Source organism: Perna viridis, chromosome 2 (assembly GCF_037379345.1).
Source record: "Perna viridis isolate PV_CMFRI_1.1 ecotype Kerala chromosome 2, ASM3737934v1, whole genome shotgun sequence".
Lineage (NCBI taxonomy): Eukaryota > Metazoa > Mollusca > Bivalvia > Mytilida > Mytilidae > Perna > Perna viridis.
The window spans coordinates 25,061,898-25,087,294 of NC_142446.1; the positions used below are offsets into that span (position 1 = coordinate 25,061,898).

The window sequence follows — 25,397 nt, forward strand, 5'->3', positions numbered from 1 at the left end:
AAGGAGTTTTCATGTAGTTGAGCAGAATATGAAAAATTTACGGAAGCGGAGGCAAAGTTCGGTCCAGGTAAGCTAAAATGCATAATGACGGTAATAAGACATGACCAAGAATATTAATAATAGAGAATAGGAATAGGCAATACAAATTAACATGAAAGATATGAAACTAAAACAAAGAAATTGAATAAAGGAGAATCTGGAAAAAGGGGTGGGTTTTGAAATAATAATCAATGTCTTCCGTAAGGTTTGTTTAGCAATGTTTTTGGAAATTAAAATGTATTAACCGTATTTCAGGTCATGCTGCTATAATCTCTAGATCTAGATTCATCACATCTTTGATTGTAGAGTAAGATTGTGCGGAGTATGATAGCGATGTGACGGACATCCCCTAAAAAAAATTTGTAAAATTGATGAGGTCATCACGAATATCAAAGTTTTATCAGTAAACCTGTGTGCCAAACGCGTTCATAAAGCATTAGATACATCACAGAAAACAAAAAGAAGATATATTTTTTTCTTCGAGAGTCATTGTTATTTTATGATAAATTTCTATTAGATGGTGATCGGTAGAATGGCATGGGACAACTACTTGTACAGCTATTGAACAACAAATGATTAAATATGTGCCTAATTAAATATAACCTTTTCAAAAACCTGCCAACAGATAATATAAGTGAGATAGATCTATAGTCTGAAATTTCGAGTAACACAGGCCTTTTAAAAAGTGGCATCACAGTCGCAGTTTTCAACAGTTCAGAGAATTGGGCTGTCGGAAGGGACAAATTAAAAAGCAAAGATAACGGAAAACAAATTATATCTTGTATTTCTAAGCATGGGGTGACTGATTGAATCGGATCCTAGGGCTTTTTTTTTTAAAGAAATGACAAATATATCAATAGATGCGTTCGTTCGCTGTTCCAAACCCAGTGTTCGAAAACAAGTATCATTAACTGTAGAAATAGAACAAAAATAAATATTGAGTAGGCACGCTTCCTCGAATTCACCAGATACCGTTTTCCTTTTTCTATTGACAAATTCCAGAAATTTCACTAGTATCTTTTGTGAACTTCATTTTGTATTTATTAATATAGACATCCTATTTGTTTTGGGTTTTAATTTGTGGAATCTATTGCGCTTTCTTTTTTTCTCTACGTAACACTGAGTTGAACCATATCTTTAAGTTTGGGCGAATTGTTACCTCTTTTCTAGAAACAGTCCTTCATAATATCTTAGTACTTTTGGGTAAAATTGGAGTTATTGGAGTTCTTGATTGTTTCTCAGTCAAATGCAGCTATCAGATTTTGAAAGTTTTGATAGTCCCGTACAAGTCTCTTCTACGAAATTTGCGTTTTCAAAGAAATGTGTAAGAATACAATTGTAGCTTCGTGATTGTTGTATTGTCTATCGACTGAAATTATATGGGAATCAGAGACAACCAAGTCGTCCGTAAACAAAAAGTATCGAGCAAGGTCTGGCTGTTATTAATTACCCTAGTGGGATCAGTTATTGTATTGGTCAAATTGTACAGATTCTTTATATGATTAAGTTTATAGTTCAGCAATCAACATTTAGATCTCCTGTTATAATTACTCTTGACGATGAATATAATGCCCTTTCTTTGGACTGTCGGCTATATTTGGATGACGCTAAAATACATACCAATATTTTTTTCTTTTTATTATATGGATGTGTGAAGTATGGGGATTGTGAAGTATGGGGATGTGTGAAGTATGGGGATATAAAAATTTCAAAAACAATATAATAAGTTGATTTGAAATTTTGTGAGCGAATATTGAATGTAAGGAATACCATACCTAATTTTGCTGTTAATGTGGAGCTTGGTAGATTTTCTGTCGAGTAAAAATAAGAATGGCGTCATATTGGAATGAACTCTTGAATAATGATAAAAAAAAATTAGTGGTTTATTGTATAGAATTATGTTTATGTTAAGTGATCGATTCAAGTTTGAAAGGCTCAACAGTATCAAATCTTTATTGGAAAATACAGGTCTTGGTTACATATTTTTGAACCAAACAGATATGATCCATACGAATGTGTATTTGAAACAAGTTTTATTAGATCAATGATCAGTTTCTTTCAAATTGGAACAGCTCTATCTCTGATTCCTCTAAAGGGACTATTTTATAGAACATTCAAAAGGGAATTTGGTGTCGAAAAATACTTACTCTGATTAAATTTTGATAGTAGGATATGGTTAACTAAATTTAGAGTTTCCAATTTACATTTACGTATACATGTAGAAATAGAAATAGGAAGGTGGAAAAAATAAATGTATTCCACAACCTTATGTGCAAACGGTATTGGTGATGGATTTAATTTGCTATTTGTTTGTCAGCATGAAGTCGTCGTATATTATCAAAATAAGCTATTACCAAATTATGATATAAAAAATCGAAGTCTGTCTTTAAGTTTCTTGACATTTTGCAATGTGGAGGTTTATAACATACTAGAAATTTTTATTAAGAAAGTTGGTATTATACACATACTGCCTGTAGTAGAGGGTGTTACGCTGTAGTATCACACTAAGTAAATATATCAGACGAGACGAGGTCGAGGGTGATATATTTACAGAGTGTGATACGATGCATAACACCCTCTACTACAGGCAGTATGTGTTATATTATACTGAATACGAGAGTGTGATCTATCGTGACGTCGAGGGTGATATATTGTAACGTTGAGGGTGTTATCCTAGCGAGGGTGATATATCATGACGTATATCCTAGACGAACTGACAGAACGTAAAGACAAAACGACATAATGTAAAGATTTTCCTACATAACGTAAATACAAAATGACCACATGTAATTATAAAACCACAACAAGTAATATAAAATTGACAACACATAAACAAATGTGTATCTCATCAGACAGTTTAGGCGTTCCATAGAAAAAAGTTACCAACACTAGGACTTTTACGCCAAATAGTTATTTATATAAATAGATCATTGTGGGTATATCTTCAAGGCGATTACGTGCAATTGATTTAGTGTGTCCCGTGATTGAATTGAATCAGGGTTGAAGACCTGGGGAAAGGGAGGTAATCCAAATTGAAAGGATTTTGGTCACGATAGCAATTGGATGATTCCTAATATGCCTTAAAGTGATATTGATGTAAAAGGGAAATAACGCATAGAAAGGGTTCAACTTCTGGAACAAAGATGCCAACCCCAGTAACTCTGCTCTTTTGAAAAATTGATTAAATGTTTCAAATGGGTATATTGAGGAATGTATTTGTATAAGGTGGGAAAACATTTGGAATGATGCCTTCTACTACAAATCAAGATATTCAAATTGAAATATGAAAATAAACTCTGTCATGAGACAGTACAGCTTACCAATAACCTTACCAGTTTTATAACTCCTTTATCTTTTAGAGTAGAAAAAAATATACTTTTTTTTAATAATTCCTTATAAGACTTCAATATTTCTGTTTTCATTACCGACCCGTGCAGGTCCGGGTGTCAAAAGAATAGGCCTGCAGCAGCGCTAAGCTTGTCGTAAAAGGCGACTAAATAGTGCTCAGAACCTTAGCCGGGGGCTAGGGCGCTCTGCCCACAGAGCAACTGGGTTGTGTGCCCCAGTTGGTGGAATGGGGTACCCCTGGTGTGTTACATGCTGGGGTTGTCAGGCTATTATACGGAAAACCTGACCGCAAACCATAGTGATGCACCGTGTTGGGAAATATGCTCGTATGTTAAAGAACCCTACTGTGGTATTCTCAAGGAGTAGGAACCATAGGTTTCCAACATAGGAGGCTAAATTGACCGACCCTACCTACCTCTCCCTATTTCCAGTGGCAATCAAAATTTGTCGACCCCATTATGCTTGTGTCCCATCCCATTTTTCATTCAATCATCATTTCATGTTCATTTTATCATCCACTTCATGTGCATTGCCTGAATATAGCTGAAATATTGCTGCTCGAGCGTTAAACTCCAACAAACAAACAAACAAGTTTCCATTACCTTTATACTTCCCATTACCGAATCTGTCGCCCAAGAATGTTTTTCTTTTTTCAGTATAAGCCTATCATACCCCACTGGGTCAAAAAGCCAAGATTTTTCCCTTAAAAGTCACATAAATTCGTCTCGAAGTGTTATTTCTCAACAAAAACGTTTCAAATTTGGTTTAATTCAATAGATAATTAAATTTTCTACAAAAAAATATTTTTTTAGCATTTTCAAAAAAATGTTAAAAATCTTACCCCTACCCCTAGAGAACTGCTCAGTATCAAAGAGAATTCTCATTCACAGCATACTGACACGTTAGAACTCATATTTTAAGCATTCATACTTAAGGAATTTTTCAGAATTTCAGAATTTCTTTTATATCACTCTATATTGTCATATTTTTTAAAATATCATAATTCAAACAAGTTTACCGTGATGCGGTACATTGACATAGTGTCTTAGCTTTCCAATTAACCCAAGTAATAAATATTTGAAATTTCCAAAGTCAAGTCAGGTGGAAACTTGCCTTCCCTACCCATGAAAAAAAAATATCTCAACATTAACTAAAAATAGACATGTTGGGTACTATTGTTTTAATTTTCGATGTATCCAACATATTTCCGCATTTCAGGCGCGTTTTTTTTCAGTTTCAATGTGACAAAATTGAATTTTTCATAAAAGAGGAATTCGGAATTTCATATCTTCTTCATTTTTACCTGTAATTGGCAAAATCCCAAATTTGCATTTTTCGATAAAATTCTGACTACGAAAACCGTCAAAATTCATTGAAAGATCCCCAGAAGTATAGATGGTGATAATACTAAACACAAAATACCAAATAAGCCATTTTTTCCTGCAGCATAAAAACTCCAGGTGTTTTGACATGAACAAATCGGTCAATATAAGGGATTTTTCGGTGGGGTAGGGGTACATTTTTTTATTTCACCCTAAAACCCTTAGTATTACCGCCATTTTCGTGGTACCATTGTGAATTTGAGACATTGGGCTACAGGATAATACCTCTTTGTTTTGTTTGTTTACAAATGCTGTCCCAGGAAGACTTTGACGCTCAAACAATTGGGTCACAACATAGTCTTGGCTATTTGACCCAGTGGGGTACAAATATATTAGGTTTATATTGAAAAAAGAATCCGAGAATATTCTTCGGCGACAAATTGAGTCGGTAATGGGAGGTATAGAGGTACCTAAAAAGTACCATGTAGTTGATGAGTAGGGGTGCAAAGTGGACCCGCACAGCCCATAGGCTACGTGGGTTATTATGTTTTACTTCAGCTTTCAGAAAGGATGAGTTGACTTTTCCGATAATAATGTCGACATGTCAACATAAGATTCTCAACAACCTCATTTCACGACGACAGTGGGGATTAATATCTCGACCCAATGACGAGATTCTGAGATATGCTATGTCGACTTGTCGAGAAATTTAAAGATGTCCACTCGACTGAATAATTTTTTTAATTAGTCGACATAAAATGTTGTTAAGTCGATTTTGTTTTAAAGATTTTTAAGTGGACTTGTTGTGATAGTTATGTCAACATACTGACATAATTATCTTGACAGCTCAACTTGTCGATGGCAGGAATAAGCCTCCATTGTAACCAAACATTACGGGGAACATCACAACACGATGACATGAGGATAACATATGTAGACATGGACAATGTTACTGAATAAGGACAGCAATTGATGAGAACTACATCTGTCCTTTCTTCTTTAATTAAAAAATCCGGCCATCGGTTTTCCAAAACGTCATTAATTAGGTGGTGGTTATACAGTTTGCTTGGTTTTGGCAAGGTTTTAAATATAGATGGATTGGAATCTCGCGCACATTTATATAATACGTTTATAAATATGTTGCGTGGGGAGATTAACAGCGAGAATACCCATGATGCATTTCTTTGATGCTGAACGTGCCTTGTTATTGTCTTCTATAAAAATCCTTGGTTCTGATAAGATCGTCTGTAATAATGGTTTTATCAGGATTGTTTTTGAGGTTCTTCTATGACATTTTCTGACTTGGTGTCACCCTTACCTCTAGCATCTAACATGTTGAAGCCACCGCAAGTGTGAAGTTTTGGAATATTTTAAGTCGTTTATTTACATGAAAGAAGTTTGACCTACCGAAAATCAAGCGATGAAAACATTTGAAATGAAGATAATTCGAATAATTTGATCAAAGTCCTCTCAAGAATCAATCGGAGATCGGCGGAATATAACGACTGATATTTTTCAGGTTCAAATGGAGACCGTAAATACCAAAGTGACCAGCCATTTTGAATTAGGTCACTAATTTTACGGAAAACAATATATTTTTGACAAAACGAATTTAAAGTTGGTAATGGCAATTCATTGGTTAATTTAATATTTCTCACTCTACTACAATTCCTTTACAAAACAAGTCTTGACATCTACCTCCTCATCATTATACAGACTTGTTGCTATCATTTTGGATATTGGTTTCCACAGACTCTTTAACCAGTTAGTGTAAAAGGTCAAGATGAAGAAAAACGACCATTTCTTCCACTACCGTATGTCAACAAAGGTATAGTTGCAATTAATTTGGCTGACATGCTCCATTACAAAAACGTAACCATTAAATTCCCCCATATTTAAAGGAAAAATCAATACCGATTATTACATATTCCTTTACTTCATCTATTGCATCCAAAATTTTCAATTATAAAAGGCTATTGCAGAACCTCGAGATTGAGGACCTTCAAAGCTAAACCACCTGACTTTTCTTACAAAAACTCTCCATTCAAATATGGTCCTTCCAGTCACGTAGTTACGTGGAATTTAAGCACCATCGGAAACGATCTCTGCGTAAGGTCCTTTCTAAAGGTGCCAAGTACCGTGAACCACGCTTCATATATTGGAATTACAACTTTAAAGTTCTTATGGATGCCGTGGAGGACTACGCAAGAAAATGGATAAAACGAGAACAAGAAGACATTTATTCTCTGTCAGAGTGGTTACAGGCCGCGAAGTCCTTAATTTTGAAACGAATGAAACTTTTAAGTAGATCAATGAGTATAAATGCTACATCAGTTTTCAAAGACCCGGATGCAGCAAAAACATTGTCTATACACATGAATAAATATGTTGTCCTACCAGCAGACAAAGCCCAAAACAACATTATTTTTGTATGCAAAACGTATCACATCCAATGTTTATTATCAGAGGTAGACGTACAAAATAATAGCAGTGATAAGACTTATACTGCCACTACACTCTTCGAAGAAGAGATGGTGGAACACCATAAATCTGTGCTATCATCTTTTGGTCTTTCTACCAAAGACGATGATTGGGATTTACCGTCTATGTACTGGATTCCTACACTCCAAAAGAATCCAAACAAACAACGTTAGATAGCTGCATCTGCAAAATGTACCACCAAATCTCTTTCAAAATTTTAACTTCTATACTCACAGCTGTCAAAAAGGATCTCCAGTCATACGACGACACTTGTTACTACCGTAGTGATATTGATTCTATATGGATCATAAAAAATTCGAGAGATCTGTTGGAGACCCTCAATTCAAGATTATTATCAGAATATAATAGCATTGAAACCTATGGTTTGTCAACATTTTATACTTCTAGTCCCTATACTCAGTTAAAATCCCGACTTAAAAACATTACACATCGTTGTTTCTCAAAAAAGATGTACACCAAATACAAATATATATAGCTCTTGGGAGAGGTTCCTCATACTAAAATAATTCCAAATCATATTTCAATTAAACAGAAGCAGATGTTTTCAAAATCCTGAAATTTTTGGTCGACAACATTTATGTCCAGTGTGTTAGGATTGCGTTGAGTTTAGCGTACGCTTAGCATGAGACATTTGTAGGTACCAACATTTAATGCAAGACAGCCAACTGACGTTTTTACATTGATACGACGTTTACACATGGAATCATTGTACAATGAAGTTGTCAAATGCTATAACACTAAACAAGAATCAACAGTTCCCGCGGTATTCATAACCTTGGCCGCGGAAATTGAAAGCATTTACTGATCATTAACACATTAACACATAACGAAAATAATATCAAACAAAAAGAAATGTTCATGATTACTAAATGTACTTTGCAAAATTTAAATTTCATGTCATAAAATTTAAATAATTGTAATTTATTCGAAGTCACTATTTACCCTTTTTTTACTTCAAATCAGTTCCTTTTGGGAATGCCACAATCATGTGATGTTCGGGCATTTGTTTTGAAAGGATTAATTTTACTATAGGTATGTTGGTCATCCGAATTTATCCAAAAAATTGCCGATCTCAAATACAATTCAAAACCATCTTCCAAATATACCGAAGATGTTCTAAAAATGCTTGACAACATATTTGTCCAGTCTGGTAGACGCGTTTTCCAACAAACGGTCGGCATCCCAATGGTAACAAATTGTGCTTCTCTACTTGCTGACCTATTCCGTCACTCTTATGAGGCTGACTTTATAGCTGATCTGATCCGAAAAGAACATCGTTTAGCTAGATCCGCTATATTGATGTATTATCATTAAACAATCCTAGTTTCGGGGATTTATTACATGGCATCTACCCCCAAATACCTTTAGATAAAGGATACTGCAGACACTGTGAAGTCAGCCTCATATCTTGACCTATACTTAGAGATCGATGGTATAGCAAAACTACTGACCAAACTTTACGACAAACGTGATGACTTTTCATTCAAATTTGTCAACTTTCCTTTCATCTGTGGCAACATCCCTTCAACACCTGCGTATGGATTTTTCATATCACAACAAAGACGTTTTGCCAGAGCTTGCAGACTACGCAGACTTCTTACAACTTGGCTTCTAGAACAAAGTAATGGTGCTACAAGATTGAAGTCGTCACTATAGACGTTTTATGGTTGTCATGAACTCGTGGATCGTTTCGATGTATCCATCTGTTACATGAAAACTGATTTGTTCAAGTTGTCATTATTTTCCTTCCCTCTTTCGTCTACTCCGGTTGACTTTTTATGAAGCACTCGATGAGCGTTTCTAGAACCAGAGGACGCTTACCATACCGGTGCACTTGGTCCATAATCCCATTGTTTAGTTGAGTCCAAGTTGCTCATTTATTTTTGTTACTTTGTATGTATTATTTCTTCTTATTTAAAATCTTTTGATGAGCCTTGAAAATATACAACGTATATTACCAATAGTGCCTGCTGCAGTGATGGATCTGTTGTAGTGTAGTTTGCGGATTTTGAATATCAAGGCTCAGTTCTGTAAATCATGTACATTTTTTATTGTTTGATATTGAACATTTTTCCTTATTTTCTTTTGTGTTTATGTTAAATGGTCAGTAAAAGCTTTCAATTTCGGCGACCAGGATTATTTTGAGGATTATGGTTTTTTAATAACCCGGGGACTGTTAGACTCTTGTTAAGTGTTATAGCATTTGACAACTTTACTGTACTATGATTCTATGTGTAAACGTCGTATCCATGTGTAAACATCAGTTGGCTGTTTTCCATTAAATGATGGTAATAAAACAATGTGAGTAATTGTAGTCAATACATGCTGCAAGGCAGGCGATAGCTGGTGTCAAAGTCAGTGAATGATCATGAACATTGTCATCAAAGATCATATCTTGTAAAGGGTAGGTTGTAGCCTTTCTGAGTAGATGGAATAATCATTTGCAGTGTTAATTGTAACTAAAAAGAGCACGCTACACCTAGATACAAATATGTTGGTAGAGATTCCTCATGCTTTGTAAAAAAAAAACGATTCCAAATCATCTTCCAAATATAAAAGATGTTTTTAAAATGCTAGAATTTTTTATCGACAACATACATTTATATGTCAAGGGTGGTGGACACATTTTTCAACAAACGGTTGGCATTCCTTTGGGGACAAATCTTTACTTGCCGACATATTTCTTCACTCTTATGAGGCTGTCTATAGCTGATCTGTTCAAAAAGAAGGAAAATCGTTCAGCTAGATCCTTTAGTCTCAGTTTCCGACGTTTTATGATAATCATTAAACACTCCTTGTTTCGGAAATTTTGTACATCGCATCTTCCCCAAAGAATTTGAAATAAAGGATGCTACAAACACTATGAACTCAGCCTCATATCTGGACCTAAACTTTGAAATCGATGTTAAATGAAATAGTATTGACTAAACTATGAAAAACCCGATGACTCTTCTTCCCGTATTGTCAACTTTCCTTCCATGTGTGGCAACATCCCTTCAGAACCACAGTATCGAGTTTTCATATCATAAATTATACGTTATGCCAAAGCTTGCCGTAACTACGCATACTTTTTGCACCGTGATAGACTTCTTACAATTAGGCTTCTGGAACAGGGTTATGTTGCTAGAAGATTGAAGACATCAAAACAAAAGTTTTACGGTCGTCACCATCAACTCGTGGATCACTACAGTGTTTCCGTTTGCACCAAGAGAATTGATTTGTATAACGTTTCATAGTTTTCCTTTCCTCTTCTTTCGACTAAGACTTTTTGAGCAACTCGGCGGCTGTTATTAGAAACGCAGCGGACTCTTACAGTACATGGTCCATGCTCTCAGTTTTTAGTGGAGTCCGTGTTGCTTATTTACTTTTATTGCTTTGTATGCATTGATTTAGTTGTTTTGTGTTCTTTGTTGGTTGTGTCTTCTGTTTCTTTGAAATATTCTATCCAGGACCTCGACTGAAGTATTAAATGTATGTTTTTTTCTGTTTCCAAAACTTATCAAAATGTCTGCAATGCAGCAGACGAAAACGGGTGTTTGGGTAATTCTAATCTCACGTGACAATAAGCGAACATGATAGCGAGCAAGCGAGAGCGGATGGCTCTACGTCTACACTGCATGTGCGAGATTGATGTGAACAAACTGGATATGTCGCAGGGAATATTAAAAATAACATTAAGTTACCAATTTAAAAAAAAAAATAAAATGATTTCTTGAACGTCTAAGAATCTAACTTTTAATAATAGCAAAAGAGGATTGGAAGTACCTACAATAAGTTGCATTGCTATCAATGTCGTTCATTTTACTTTGGCCCTAAATTAGTTCCGAAGACAAACAATATATAAATGTCAGAATTATAGGCAAATGAACAAATTCATTTGCGGTTCAAAACACGTATGTATATATTTTCATATTTTAATAATAATTCATTTATTTCAATAATAATTTTATTTCAAATAAATATGAATAGCCAACATTATCTGCTAAGTACAGCTCATGCGTGTTCCTACAACTGTTTGTTTGCCAGCTACAGGAAAACTTTATACTGGTCAAAGACAAATGCTGTGCTCGCTTATAGGCAAAACCGTCTCCATACTAAAACACGGAATTAATACATGGTACGGAATTTCAGGTTTATCGAATTAATTACTTAAGTTTCATATGATATATACTTCATCATGAATAAATTGAATTGCGTACTTGCAATCAGAAGCTGAGACTAGAAAATAATGATTTACAAGATAAGCTTCTTATTAAACCGTTTGACGTTTTGTCTTATTTTGTTGTACAAGATTGGCAAAAACGTATAAATCTTATACATTGAAAATTCATATTTTGCATTTCAAAAATCGATTTTTTTTTTAAAAAATAAGACGGTGATATTAGAAATCCTTCAGCGGTATTTTAAATAAATGAGCTCAGAAACGGAAAAAATCTATTTCTTATCCTTGTTCCAAGTGCCTGTGATATTAAGTTAAGGTACATACCATTTTCTTCTCGAGGAAGGGGGCGGAGCTGGAATTTTATATTGGGTTAGAAATTTTATTTATTTATTTTTTTTCAGAAGCAGCCAAAGTTAACTTTTTTTTCTGTCCAAGGCTGAGTAAATTTTTTTTGCTCAAATCTGGAATCATTTCATTTTCTTTTCAAAATAATCCCAGCCCCCTACCTCTCATTTAAAAATGGTCGGTGCCCAACTGATGGTGTTTTAAATAATCCCATCTTTCATTTGTAATGTTTATACTTTTAATGATTCTATAAGTTGTAGAGTAATCATTATTGAATAAACTAGATGACTGCATTTCAGCGGACGTAATGAGACGAATGCTGTTGTATGTTGTGCAGATTACTTCTTTGATAAATCTACAGGAGATTGTACTAGTAAGTATTAATTTTTTACACATGTAGGTTTATCTCATCTTCGAAATAAACGGAGAAAAAATGTATAAAATGTTCATCTATATTTTTTTATGATAGAGACTGATATGCCCATCTAATGTAAGCTTATGGTACTTTCAAATGTAATCTTCGCTAAAACTCCCCATTATCATGGTCGTACAGATTCGCTGAATACAGTTTCAACTGAAGTGTAAAGATCAGTATAATATACCCATAAAATGTTGCTGTGAATAAAGCAACATTGAAAGAATGGAAGTTCAGTCTTATTATTTATTAAATGTCGTGCCAACAATGAGATGTTTTCTTCCCTTTTCACTGGGTTAAAGCTAATGACCGTAACTCAGTCTGAACAATAGAGTTGTCAATGGGTAAACGGTATACGGTAGTAAGGGCTATCTTTGTCAGCTTTATTGTGATAGTGTTATTTAATGAGTAATAATAATAATGATAATAATATTAATGATAATAATAATACAAATTATTTCAAGAGGGTTATACAGTTAGTTAATAAGCTAATCTTCCCTAAATGCCATCTCACACTTCTAAAACATACACAATTAAAAATAACTGATTCTAATATGACGTGCTTCAAAGCTCTTTAGACCACAACCATAGTAAACAAGTGATAAACGCATGACCAACAATTCGTGCAACTCATAGGCTGCGTCAAATATGAAGAATATGGTTCTATTAGAATCGAAATATATCACAGAAACTCTAATTTATCATTGTTTTGTATCACTGGCCATTTATATCGTCATTTAACCCCTCGCTATCGCTTTGGGTAAAACAATGCAACATAAATGGTCAGATAAAATGGAATTTCCGTCATTTGTCAGTTTCAAACACTTTAAAATAACATAAAATATAGAACATAAAAAAACAGTGTAAACAGCAACATTTTTCTTTTTTACGATACTCAGTTCAGAAGTCTCTAGGTATTTCTATGTATTAATTTTGAATTAGTTAGTAGTGGCTTTATAATGTAAATATTTGTGTAACTTATTCCAGGACCGATCCATAACATATGAAGGAATCTTTGAAGAGTTTACTTTTAATTTTTTAGATTATTACGTTTGCTTGTTAAGCATTTCTTTGTGATTAAGGTTTATTTCCAGAAACATAAACTTTTGTTATGTGTGCATCTACAGAGTACAGGTATTTGGGATATTAAATCCTTGTTTCTACTTTCATTATTTCTAATTGTTTGAACAAGGATTCTGATGGAGAAAAAGGTTCAGCATCTAGAATTAGGTGGATAGCCCTTTTTGAAGTTTAAGAATTTTGTCCTTCAGAACCACCACCACTCCATACTATACAACATTAGTCAATAAATAGAAGAATGCACACATTATAGAAAGATTTTTTTTCTTGTTTCAATGTTAAGATATTTCGTAATCTTTGCTAGGAGATACAATCTTGATGAAATATTAGAGAATTTGTTGTAAAGGACTTAGGTATTGCAAACCAAATAAAAACAAAATGGAAATTATATCTGACCTGCTTACTTACATTACGTCTCTTCCTGTTGACATGGGGAAAGGGTACTACGGTGGTACCGACATTTTATTTATAACCAGATTGTTGAACTTAATAGTTAATAGAATAAATCTCTCTTAAAACCGACAAAAATTAAAAGCATTTTAATTTTCCATGTTTAAATGGCAAAATAATTCACGTATATCTATATATGTCTTTAAATTCGTATATATACAACATTTCCAACATAATCCGGATAATATCAAAGTAGTGTAACGCTCTTCCGACCAGAATAAATGTTTATATCATATATTTAATTAAAATATAACTTGTTTGTATATGCATTATTTGTTTGTTTAAACCCTATATCGTGTACCTTATATCGCATACCCTATATCACACTTGCAGACATATATTGCATACCCTATACCACACCCCTAGACCTATATTGCATGCTCCATATCACACTCCTTTACAGACCATACTTGAAGTATGGTTAAAATATAAAATATAATGAACATGACGCGTTAAAATCTGTATTACTTATATCACCCCGCGGGCCGGCGGCCCATGGGCTGATATAGGAGTCTCGGGTTAATACAGCATGTGATACAGATTTTGAATGTAATATTCAGTATCGATGTAAAAAGACATGTTGGTAACTTTTGTTTTAATTGTCGATGTAATTAACATGTCTGCCCATCTCATTGTAAAGCTGAGACATCGGGCTACACAATAATAACTATATCTATTTAGTTTGTTTTACACATGCTGTCCCAGGAAGACTTAAAGGCTCGAACAATTGAGTGACAAAAATCTTTGCTTTTTGACCCATCCACAGCCCAATGAGGTACAAATATATGCTTATACTGAAAAAGAGTCCGATAATATTATTTAGCGACAAATTGATTCGCTAATGGGAGATACAAAGGTACCTGAAAATCACCATGAAATTGATGAGTAGTGGGTGTGCATGGTGGACCCTCCCAGCCCTCAGAATATCAAATTAATGTTGGTGTCTAGGTTCATATACTTTTTGATGGGTTTTTTTCACGAGTTATGTTATTGTGTTTGTTCACGTATGTTCAAGGGTGGTACGATGCGATCGTGGTGTGGCTGTTTATTTTATGTTATAACATCTATTTGTAAGGGGTTTGCAATTGGTAAAATGAATTCGATTATTGACGAACTTGTATTAAAGTGAACTAGATAAGGCGAGAACTTTTCTATTAACACAATACTGGAAAAGTTTGCCTTAGTCCTTAAATAGTTTTTTCTCACTTAAAAAAGTATTAATTGACCATCTAAATTTGTTTTTAGGATGTCCGAAAGGGTCAACTTCCAAAGAAGGCGAAAATTGTACACAATGCCAAGGTCATTATGGACCATCATGTTCTGTACCTTGCGATTGCAAACAAAACGAAAGGTAAGAATTGTGGAAGATCGGCTGATCACAATTATCAATTTTTAGAGTTGTAATGCTGTAGTTAATTTATAAATGTATTTTTGTATCTATGAAATACAATAATACAAAAGCACTTTGATTACCAGTATTATGTTTTTATAAACTTAAAGGTTTTTTTAATGAAATCCTAGGTAACTGCGGTTGAAGCCAAACTCAAATCTCGGGCCAATATCAAAGAAAAAACAACAAACACCATTCAGAAACTTTAAGCAATTAAGCAATCATAACGCAACAAATATAGGAAGCATAGACCAGATCCACTGATAGTAAACACACCGCCTCATTTAATTTTTGAAACAATCACCAAGTTTCTAATATGATATATACTATAATCTGTCGACCTTCGGGGTGTCGGTAGACACCATATCGGTCGAAAAGTTAATGATGCTGGCAGCATTTTTTTGTTAGTAATGGCTTTACTAAAAAGGGACCGTCTATGAGTAAAACTTGCAAAACCGCCAATAAAGAGATCTGTCATGGGTCGTGACACTGTCCTGTCAGAAACTGTTTTACGTAGAACTGAGACGAGGATTAGAAGAGTTATTGACAGATTCTGACAATCACTAACTAGAAAATATTTCTCTGACTTTTATACAGTACATGTTCGTGTTTCAGAAAAAAGTCTAGCACCCGAATCCAGATTCGTACGACGTGAAGGAATTTTGACTGAAATATATGTACAAAATCTTCCACATGATTATAATATATATCGAAAAATGTAGTATTTTAATCAATAATTTTTGACCCTTATGGAAATTCAAGTAGGTTGTCAAGTGATCCCATATTCCTTTATTTTTTTCCTTTTTTCAGAATTTTGCTATATTTCACTAAAATTTCCTATATATTGACTGATTGTCCTTTATTTCCAAAATATGTTTTAAGTAGAAAAATAGGCTTTTTTACATGGCTAAGGTATTTCATTTTGATATTGAGTATTTTAGCTTGAAATAAAGACTGTAGATTGGGTTAAATGCTAATACTTATTGTCTGTAGCTAACCTGATATAGCAATATTGTCCTGGTGTTCTATGAGTATTCCATTCCTTCACAAAAAAAGAAAAATGTGTTTTGTCAAACAACGATCATTTGATATAATTTGAATGTAATAAGGACCCAGCTTACTTTCAGATATCACCTTGTCAGTCTGACTGTTCCTCGGCACTTTCTATGTCCAATGATATCCTAAGTTTGCTTTGACCGATTCAAACAGAAATTTAACACAACATCAAATACTACTAGAGCTAGTAGAGCAAGCTTCCGACTGATTTTGATTTTAATATCTATGGCAACACCGCCTGCACCAAGTCCAGCGCCATAGACCACTACTATATAGCCTAGCTGGCGCGGTGGGGGGGGGACCAAAAATTTGCACCGCAAATTTGACAGTTCTAACTTTTACATATCTTCTCTGTATCAATTTGATCCGATGAATCTGTTTTGATCTTGAACTTTGTGAGTTTTATGCAAGTGAAATTTTGTGAATTTTATGCTCATGTAGTTTTATGAGTTTTATGCTGAAGAAGGATATCAATTATCCGAAATATTCAATTTAAATTTTACCATCTTCTGGTGGTGTTAAAAATATTTAGACGTTTATAAATATATTTGTTCCCGCGGGACTCGAACTCGTACCGCTGTGACCTCTATGACAACACCGCCTGCACAAAGTCAAGCACCATAGACCACTCGGCCATCTATATAAATATATAACAATATAGCTTTCGCTGGCCGGGCCATTCATCCTGGTAGGATTAATCTAGGGCTGTAACTTAGTACACGATGTATGGTAGTACGGGATACTTCATCTAGGTGTTATTTTGTAGGATAGAGGATCAAATTAATATACATGCCACAGCAAATCAATATTAAGCAACGTCTTAGAATGTAACGACTCTATTCGCTACATTGCTCCATTGGATCAAATTGATACAGAGAAGATAATGTAAACTTATAGTATTGTCTGAAGAATTCCAAACGATGTTAGAACTGTGGAATTTGCGAAGCAATTGTTCGGTTGTTCCCACCGAGGGACTGGATCTCGTACCGCTGTGACAACTATAGCGACACCGCCTGCACTAAGTCTATTATTGATTGATTGATTGTCTGGGTTTTAACGAGCAGCAATATGTCAGCTATATTAAGGCGATGAACATGAAAGGGATGATAAAATTAACATGAAATGATGATGATGAAATGATAAAAAAGGATGGGACACAAAGATAATAAGGCGGACAAATTTGAAAATGAAATGGAGGGATGGGTAGGGTCGGTATCTTTCCCAACACGGTGCACCACTATGGTTTGCGGTCAGGTTTTTCGTATGATAGCCTGACAACCCCAGCATGCCAGGGGTACCCCATTCCACCACCTGGGGCACACATCTCAGTTGCTCTGTGTTGCTCTTTTACGACAATCTTAGCGCTGCTGTAGGCCTAATTATTCTTTAGACACCCGATTCTGCACGGGGCGCACTAATTCTAGCGTCCTAGACTACTCGGCCAGCTAGGCTATATAAGAATATAGTTTTGGCTGGCCCGGTCATTCCTCTTCGTAGGTTTAATCTAGGTCTGTAATGTATACTATGGTAGTACGGGACAGCACATTTTGGTGTTGTTACATCTATGTAGGATCTTCATCCCATCAGACTTCTTATATGTATTACATACTTGGTATGGCTGTATTTTTATACCGCTGCAGAGTTTCTACTGCCTTACCCAAATCATCAGAGGTTTACTTACGCGGAAATATCATTCGGCAACTCAAAATCCTGACTTTGGAGGATGCCCGGTGTTAAACTACACAATTACATTTGAAAATGTGAACCGCACAAAGCACCGAATCAAAATAGTACCATGTATGTAGTATACATCATCGCAGCAGCTTTACATTTTTCTCAATGTTTTTATTTTTATTTTATTCTTTTTGAGTAAAAAGCATAATTTAATGTGTTTTGGTAAACTTTAGTTTGTCTATCTAGGTGCGATAAAGTCGAAGGTTGTGTGGCCATGGATGCTCCTGTTAGTACAGGTCTGTATTTTTTGTATTTTATATTATTTGAGGACGGAGTCCTCTTACTGATAATCAATACGAATTTAACCTTTGACTTAGAAGAACTAAAAGCCTTATTTTAGTCTGACAGGAAACCTGAGTAAGGATCCTTTCTAATTTCTTATCTTAAACAAAAACAAAATGTTTATCTGTTTATAGCTTACATGTTTAAGGTTGTTAAATTATGAATAAAAATCTGAATTGAATATAAAGCCGTAAAAGCGCATCATTATTTATGAAAGCATCAATAAATTCAACTTCGTCCAGAACTTATCCTTCTTTGTGGTATACCACATTTTTCTCATACGTCCTGTTTCAATATACATTACGGGGAAACTAACGGACCTGGGTAATTTCCCCAAGTTTCTGACTACAAGTAAGACTAATTTCAAAAACCGTTCTTTGGACATTCACTTTCAGTAATATGTATATTGTTAATGGACGTTTTGGTGCGCCCAGGTGACAACAGTCATCTGGCGAAAGGAAGAGGCATGTCTTGTAACTATGAAAATACATTTTTTGTTGAATAACCTTGGATTTTTTTTTGGAAGCGTAGGAATTATTTTTCAGGAAACGTAATAAGCTGCAGTCGCAGCGACAGACGCTGTTTTCTTTCTACATAAGCGCTGCAGGCTAAAAACCACTAATTCCACTTTCCATAGGCTTCTATGCTAATTTCACAATATTCAATGGCTTCTCTGGACTTTACCTTAACTTTAACCTGCAGAGGACTATATATCAGCATGAGTCTACATATGTCAGCTCACAATCCTCAGAATGGCATGTGGGGTTAGCAGACTTGCAGTGCAGTACTGGTCACCGGAAGTGAAGGGTCTATAAATAGCATGGGAAATCCCAGTGTTTTCACAAGATAGAGGTATATTTAAAAATCATTATGGAGATTAGGCTTCACATCACAAGAAGCAAAATGCACCTTTAAAATGTACAGAAATGTTTTTCCTTTCAGAAACTGTTTAAATTTTTTAAATAAGATGAGAACTTTTTTTCACAGCACTATGAGGAACAGGGGTAATTTCTGCGTAGGACTATTTTTGCCTACGTTCCAAATGCTCATTGGTTGAATTGGTGGTCTGTAACCTGCAGACATGCCTTTCGGAATTCTCGGGACATTATTAAACCAGACGGATAACATCATTCACGTTTCCCCACTTTGTAATTCTTGCAATTTGTGAGAGGGCTCGCTGCATGCAGCGTCTAGAGTGAATTTCGTACGTCAGTCGTTGCTTTGGAGCTTGGAAACGTAAGTAAGTTGAAAATCCCAGAACCGCACTACCGATTTCCGGAAACGTAACGCACCGACCCAGAGTCTACAGCAAGTTTCAATTTCACGCTGCTTTGATATCAATTACAACATTCTTTATGCCACAACACTTTACTCTTCCTCCTAGCTTAACATTTCATTTAGCCGACTTTCTAAATAAACTAGCCAAATCCATTGTGTCCGTTTTTTTATCCACATTAATGTCATCATTACCTAAACCCTGTTTAAACAACCCTTAAAACGTCTATGTCTAAGTAAGTAAATTCTTTATTTAAAAAGGGTAACCAAATTAGATAAAGTCTAATTTTCATTTCACAAATAAAATTTAAACAACTATACAGCATAAATTCCTTAATACATATAATAAAATAGGTTATACACATTTGCGAGAATATAGTTTTCTAAATTCATTATTCATTAACATTTCGCGCAATTGTAAAAAAGGGGGGTTGGAAACAATTTTTTTTTAAATTTAAATAAATGAGGGTAGAAACAAAATTATCGAACACTTATCCGATCGATCACCAGGTGATGTCCAAAACAAATCTGACAAAATACATCGTACACCACCGGAGCAACTGGTACCGCAATGGTCCTGACTTGGTACTTGCATTTCATATGAAATGGTGGGTCAAATCTAGGTTTTCCAGCGGGCCAAACTTCCCTCTTCCATTGCAACGTGAATATACCGGTCGTGATTAAATAGCATTTGAATGGTATTGTGTCATAATCGGTAAATCAGCGGTCACATCAGCGTGAAGAATATTTTTCAAACAGCAATAATTTCTCATTGTTTTAGAAGAAACTGAGTATTTGTCAACCAATGATTGATATCTGAAAAAGAATTTGGTTGGAGGGCTTTTGAGACGCATTTCTCATACCCCTTACTAGGGAATCTGTTACATATATATTTATGGCGTTCAAGGAAATCAGAGTAGTTAGTACTTGCTCTAGCGTAGCATATCAATTGAGTAATACAAACACCATATGCAGGAGATGAATGTGTATTGCTGTACAGGCAAGGAACAATTAGATTCGTCCCTTTTATCATAATTTTCAGTGCTGAGATTAGCATTGTTGTCAAATTCGAGATGTGGGTAAATCAATTGGCAAAACAAAGCTGTTTCTGTAGAGTCCTTTATCTCGAGCTCTAGTGGATATATTGAAGGTAACCATTTACCAAAAGAAGGGATGTTAATGTACAATACAACATTAACACAACTGTATATGAAATAAAGGGATTTAGCATCTTTTATATTTGAATTATTTACGAGAATCTGAAGAAATTCAGTCTCGTATGAATATGAAAACAAGTCAGCTAGGAGGGGAGCATAGTAAGTGCTCATTAGAATGCCAAATAGTTGTTGAAAAACAGCGCCTCAAATGTGACAAATATGTTATCAATGAGGATATAAAAAAATCGTAAACTTGCTTTTTTCGTGTAGCAAACTTAATCCTGATGTGATGTTTTAGAAAATATGTGGATTGGTAACCAAGAACATCAATTTTTCGAATCAGTAAAAGATATACGAAAAAGTCCTTTTAAACGAGATTTAAATTTATCATGTGGCAACTTAGTGTAAAGAGTTGAGACGTCAAAAGTTTGAGGAGAAGTTATTTTCGAAAAGCTGCGGGATTTTAGGTATTAAAGTAAATCTTTAGAATTTTTAAGTATCCACATAGTTTTATGGTAATTGTCACTCTGAGAGATGGTGGAATTGCAACTAACTTGCTGTCCACTATTCACTGCGGACAATATCTTAGTAAGCTAAGACTTCTCCTTTGTGAAGCAAGATGAATATCCAGCTATAGCTATCTTTGTATTGATTTTTGTGAAGTTTGGGAATCCAATACAAGTAAGGTAAGTCCTCACATTTTGTTTCGATGTTGACAGAAGACATGAAAGACTTATGGTTGTTTAGGATTTTGTCTTTGTCAAAAGTAGTACGTTTGTATGTGACATTACTAGGGATGTTACTACATGTTGTATCAATGCCCAATTCCTTAATAAGGCAACTGAGGTAATGGGCTTTACAAACAAATGTAATGCTGTTTGAAGCATTGTCCGCATGGCAGATAAAATATTTTTCATGCAGTGAGGAAAGGGATTCATGTGCTATATGGTCGTTGATTTGGGTCTTTTATTGACACACTTATTGAGATTGTCATTACGATTCCGTACTAACGATCGGATGGTCGTTGGTAGTTCATTCCAAATTTAAACAGCTGAGAAATGGAAAGATCTTTGTGATAGACCTATGTAGAAATATATGCAATTGCTTGATGAAGATCTTAGACTGCAAAGTCAACAGTAAATAGTCCGACTCTATGTCCGTGGTGTTGCTGCGTGAAGTGACCTGCGCAAACTTGGAACTCACGATAAATGGAATCATCCAAAATATCTATCAATCAACCCAACCGAACGCCGGTTTTTAACACGGTGTTATGTATAATATCTTAGACTATTTGATGGTACGGTCTGCACAGCGACGAGGTACTCATTATTCTGACAACATGAACGTATGTTAACAGCGGGCAAGCTTTTTAAGAAAGCTCAGACTGGTTACACTACAGTTTGTACAACAGTCCTTATTTCATTGCTTAATGTTGTTTGAATTTTTAATTACAGAAGTTAATGCTGGTCAAGAAAAGAAAGGTAAGTTTTATATTACATTATAATAAAATTAATTTATATAATATTAATACGAGAAAATACTATGATCTAAACACTATAAATGTAATGCATTCTATTACAACTTTCTTATCGAATATCTTTTACTTGAAGGGTAATATGAAAAAATGGTTTGATTTGATTTAAACATATTTTATTCACTAATGAAAAGGATTGGGCAGCAGACTGGGCCTACTCAAGACAACTCCATAGAACAACAATAATAGAAAATACATGAAAATATATATAGTACAAGTCATTCATACATGATCATATTGTCAATTGTCAAAATTAATGAGATAAATAATGAAAATAAATGATAATAGAACGAGAATGGAAATGGTGATTATGTCAAAGAGACAACAACTGCAGCGGGATGAGAAATGTAAGCTCAAGGCCATCCAAAAGCCTCACATCACAGGGCAGTCTGTAGCAAGCCCCACGACAATATCATACACAGGAACAGCGAAAGAGTTGCCTCTATGTACTTCAGTAATATGAAAGTTTTACTGAAAGTGAAAATGAAATGATACATACAGAGGCCAGGCATTCCTGACTTGGGACAGGCGCAAAAATGTGGCGGGGTGAAGTACTTTGATCAAAAACCTCCCCCTTGCAAATCTGGTCACTGTGGCAAAAAATATTACACAATTAAACACATCTAAAAATCAGTTCATGAAGGTCTGAGTCCCTTGTTTAAACCGAAATAAAGAAATTGAGTATACGTTACACATACTAGAAGTTAACGTACAAAAAGTTATATGTCCTCATCGTATGTAATATCAATCTTATTTATTCCCATGCGGGGTTGAGAACAACGGTACCTCATGTCATGCCGAAAACTGCTTTTAATATATCTTATAAAGTAAAGAATAATATTTTGAAAAAAATATTTTAATAAAATATAAAATTAATGACTTTTTATATACTGTACGTATTTTTACTTGAAAAAAAAACTGATAATGCAACTTTTACTTTGATTATCAACATTTTTTAAGGTATTTAGCAAAAAGAATGTAGGGATTATTATTATCAATATTATTAATGCAATTTAATTAAGAAAAAAGGGATAGTACAAATGTGTTCATTCTGAGAAAAATTTCCGTTTAATTTGAGATAAGAAAATTAATGAAAACGAAAAGAGCAAAAAAGAAAAAAAAAATAGTAATAAGGATAAGGAAAAAAGTAATTAACCAAACAAATTGTTTTATAGAACTCGAATCATTCGAGGTGAGGGGATTTGATAATGATTCTATGACTTAAAGATTAGTTATAGCTTCCGAAGTCTATAATGTGTGTGAACACAATGTCTTAATTTTTTTATATAATGTAAATGTTACACAGCCTTATAGACCTAAATTAATATTCCTGAACTTCTTAAACTATGCTAACATTTTCATTTAAAATGTTTCCGAATAACAACAGTTCCAGATTTACATCAATATTAAGTAAGAAAGATTTTCAAGTAATGAACTTCTATATTCATTACAAGCAGGATAATGGAACAAAAAAATGTTCGATGTCCTTACACTTATACATGCATTCAGGACAAGAATGATTATCTGTTAGCAAATCATGAAACATCACTAGCTTCATTTCTAAGCTGAGACCGAAGAATATTCAATTTTCTAACACCATGTGCAGCTTTATACTTTCCACTAATATGGTACTTAAAGTAATTTAAGGATTCAGCATTATTGATGCTAGGATCGAATTCAATACTAGAAGGAATAATACCGTTATAATAAGACACTGTTCTACATAAACGTAACACTAAATTTCGGGAATTCTGTCGTAGTTGATCAGAGGGGAAAAACATTCAAGGATATCGCGCAGATAACAAGGGACGTAACCATACAATAGTTTGTAAAAATTAATTGATTTATGACGTTTCTTCTATCTTTAAGTTTTTCGAGACCAAGTTCCAATCAAAATTTTTCGAAGTGGTGTAGTTCGCCAGACTAGATGTAATACATGGCACCTCTATTTATACACGTTCTAGTATGATGGAGTCTTGTAAAGTCCAATTGTTCCAAACAGAGTCGGCATCCTCTAAAGTTGGTCAATTTAAATAAAATATTAATAAATGGCAAATAATGATTGGCGCAATATACTTAACTTTGAACATGCTTTTGTTCATAAATTTTGTCTTCTGCCCATCGACTTATTTGCCCACGATCTTTAGTCAGGGGCTGAGAACACAGTATCACATTTATTGTCAATTATGGTAAAGAGAAGTGTTGTCTGCGAATAGACGAACTTGATTTTTCATGTTCTCAACTATACTGTCAGTATAAATCAAAAATAAGAAGAGACCTAACACAGAATCTTAGGGAGCACCTACAGATATCCCCTTTGTTCTAGACAAGAAACCGTAAAGATCATATATTGTCTATCATTTAAATAACCAGAAACCCATTTTACAATGTTTTCATATATACTCTACAGACCATTATATTTACATCATTCATCAGCTACATCATAAATGGAGAACGGTTCTTAGAAAATTAAATACATGCAGTTCAACATTTTCAACCTAAACAACATGGAATGTACAAAAGGAAGAAAAAATTAAAACATTCGTGAATGGAGAACGCGCAGTGTCAACTGATCCCACAACCTGAGTCAGCCTTCGTCGATTCAAGCTCGAGCTGGGTACAAAGGGAGATCCGTGGACTCTCCTTCCGCTTTATTCAGTTCTGGTCATAATGAAATCGGTATTATTAACTGATCTCAGCCTTGTATCCTTTGTCCCATAGGCTTTTATAGTAAACCTCAAATTTTCATTATTTTTAAGAAAATAATAGGCAAGGATTTTCAATCTAACTTTCACCATATTTTTCCATTAAGGAAATGTCAAAAATAATTTTAAGTCCATTTTAGAAAAAAGGCACGAACTTTGGTACAGGGTATGCAAGTCTCGTCATGTGATCCCGTGATTTCACGAGAATGGGTCCTAGTCTACCATTCAAGAGCATAGAGATTTGTTATTTAGAGAGCGTATGAGTTCAGTGTTAAGGGCAAAAATCTTTCAGTGTAAAAAATACCGATAAAATTGACAAACAAAAAAATATAAAAATGTAGTAAGAAAAAACACAATATACTAGAAGATTTTGCATTGTTATACAGCTTTTCGAGTACCCGGAAGTAGATAATAAAATACAGATTGGTGTTCGGTTTTCATTACGTTCTATATCGGAAATTCCGGTAAAGAAAATGAAACTAGAACAAGACTTGCATACCCTACACCAGAACAGGTCGACTAAAAATAGACTTCTACTTTCACTTTTATTTTGAGTACATAAAACAGACCCTTTTCTGGAGCATTATTTTTCATGAAAACA

General features: G+C 34.4%; 1 protein-coding gene across 1 annotated transcript in view; it reads left to right on the plus strand.

Moving 5' to 3' along the window:
* Positions 1 to 25,397, plus strand: part of LOC148624205 (uncharacterized) — a 52,202-nt gene that overhangs the window by 5,929 nt on the left and 20,876 nt on the right. The window contains exons 2-5 of the mRNA XM_088566732.1: positions 12,018 to 12,091; positions 14,909 to 15,014; positions 18,030 to 18,079; positions 22,012 to 22,038. Coding sequence (XP_088422858.1) covers positions 12,018 to 12,091; positions 14,909 to 15,014; positions 18,030 to 18,079; positions 22,012 to 22,038 — 257 coding nt within the window. The remainder of the gene's footprint in view (positions 1 to 12,017; positions 12,092 to 14,908; positions 15,015 to 18,029; positions 18,080 to 22,011; positions 22,039 to 25,397) is intronic.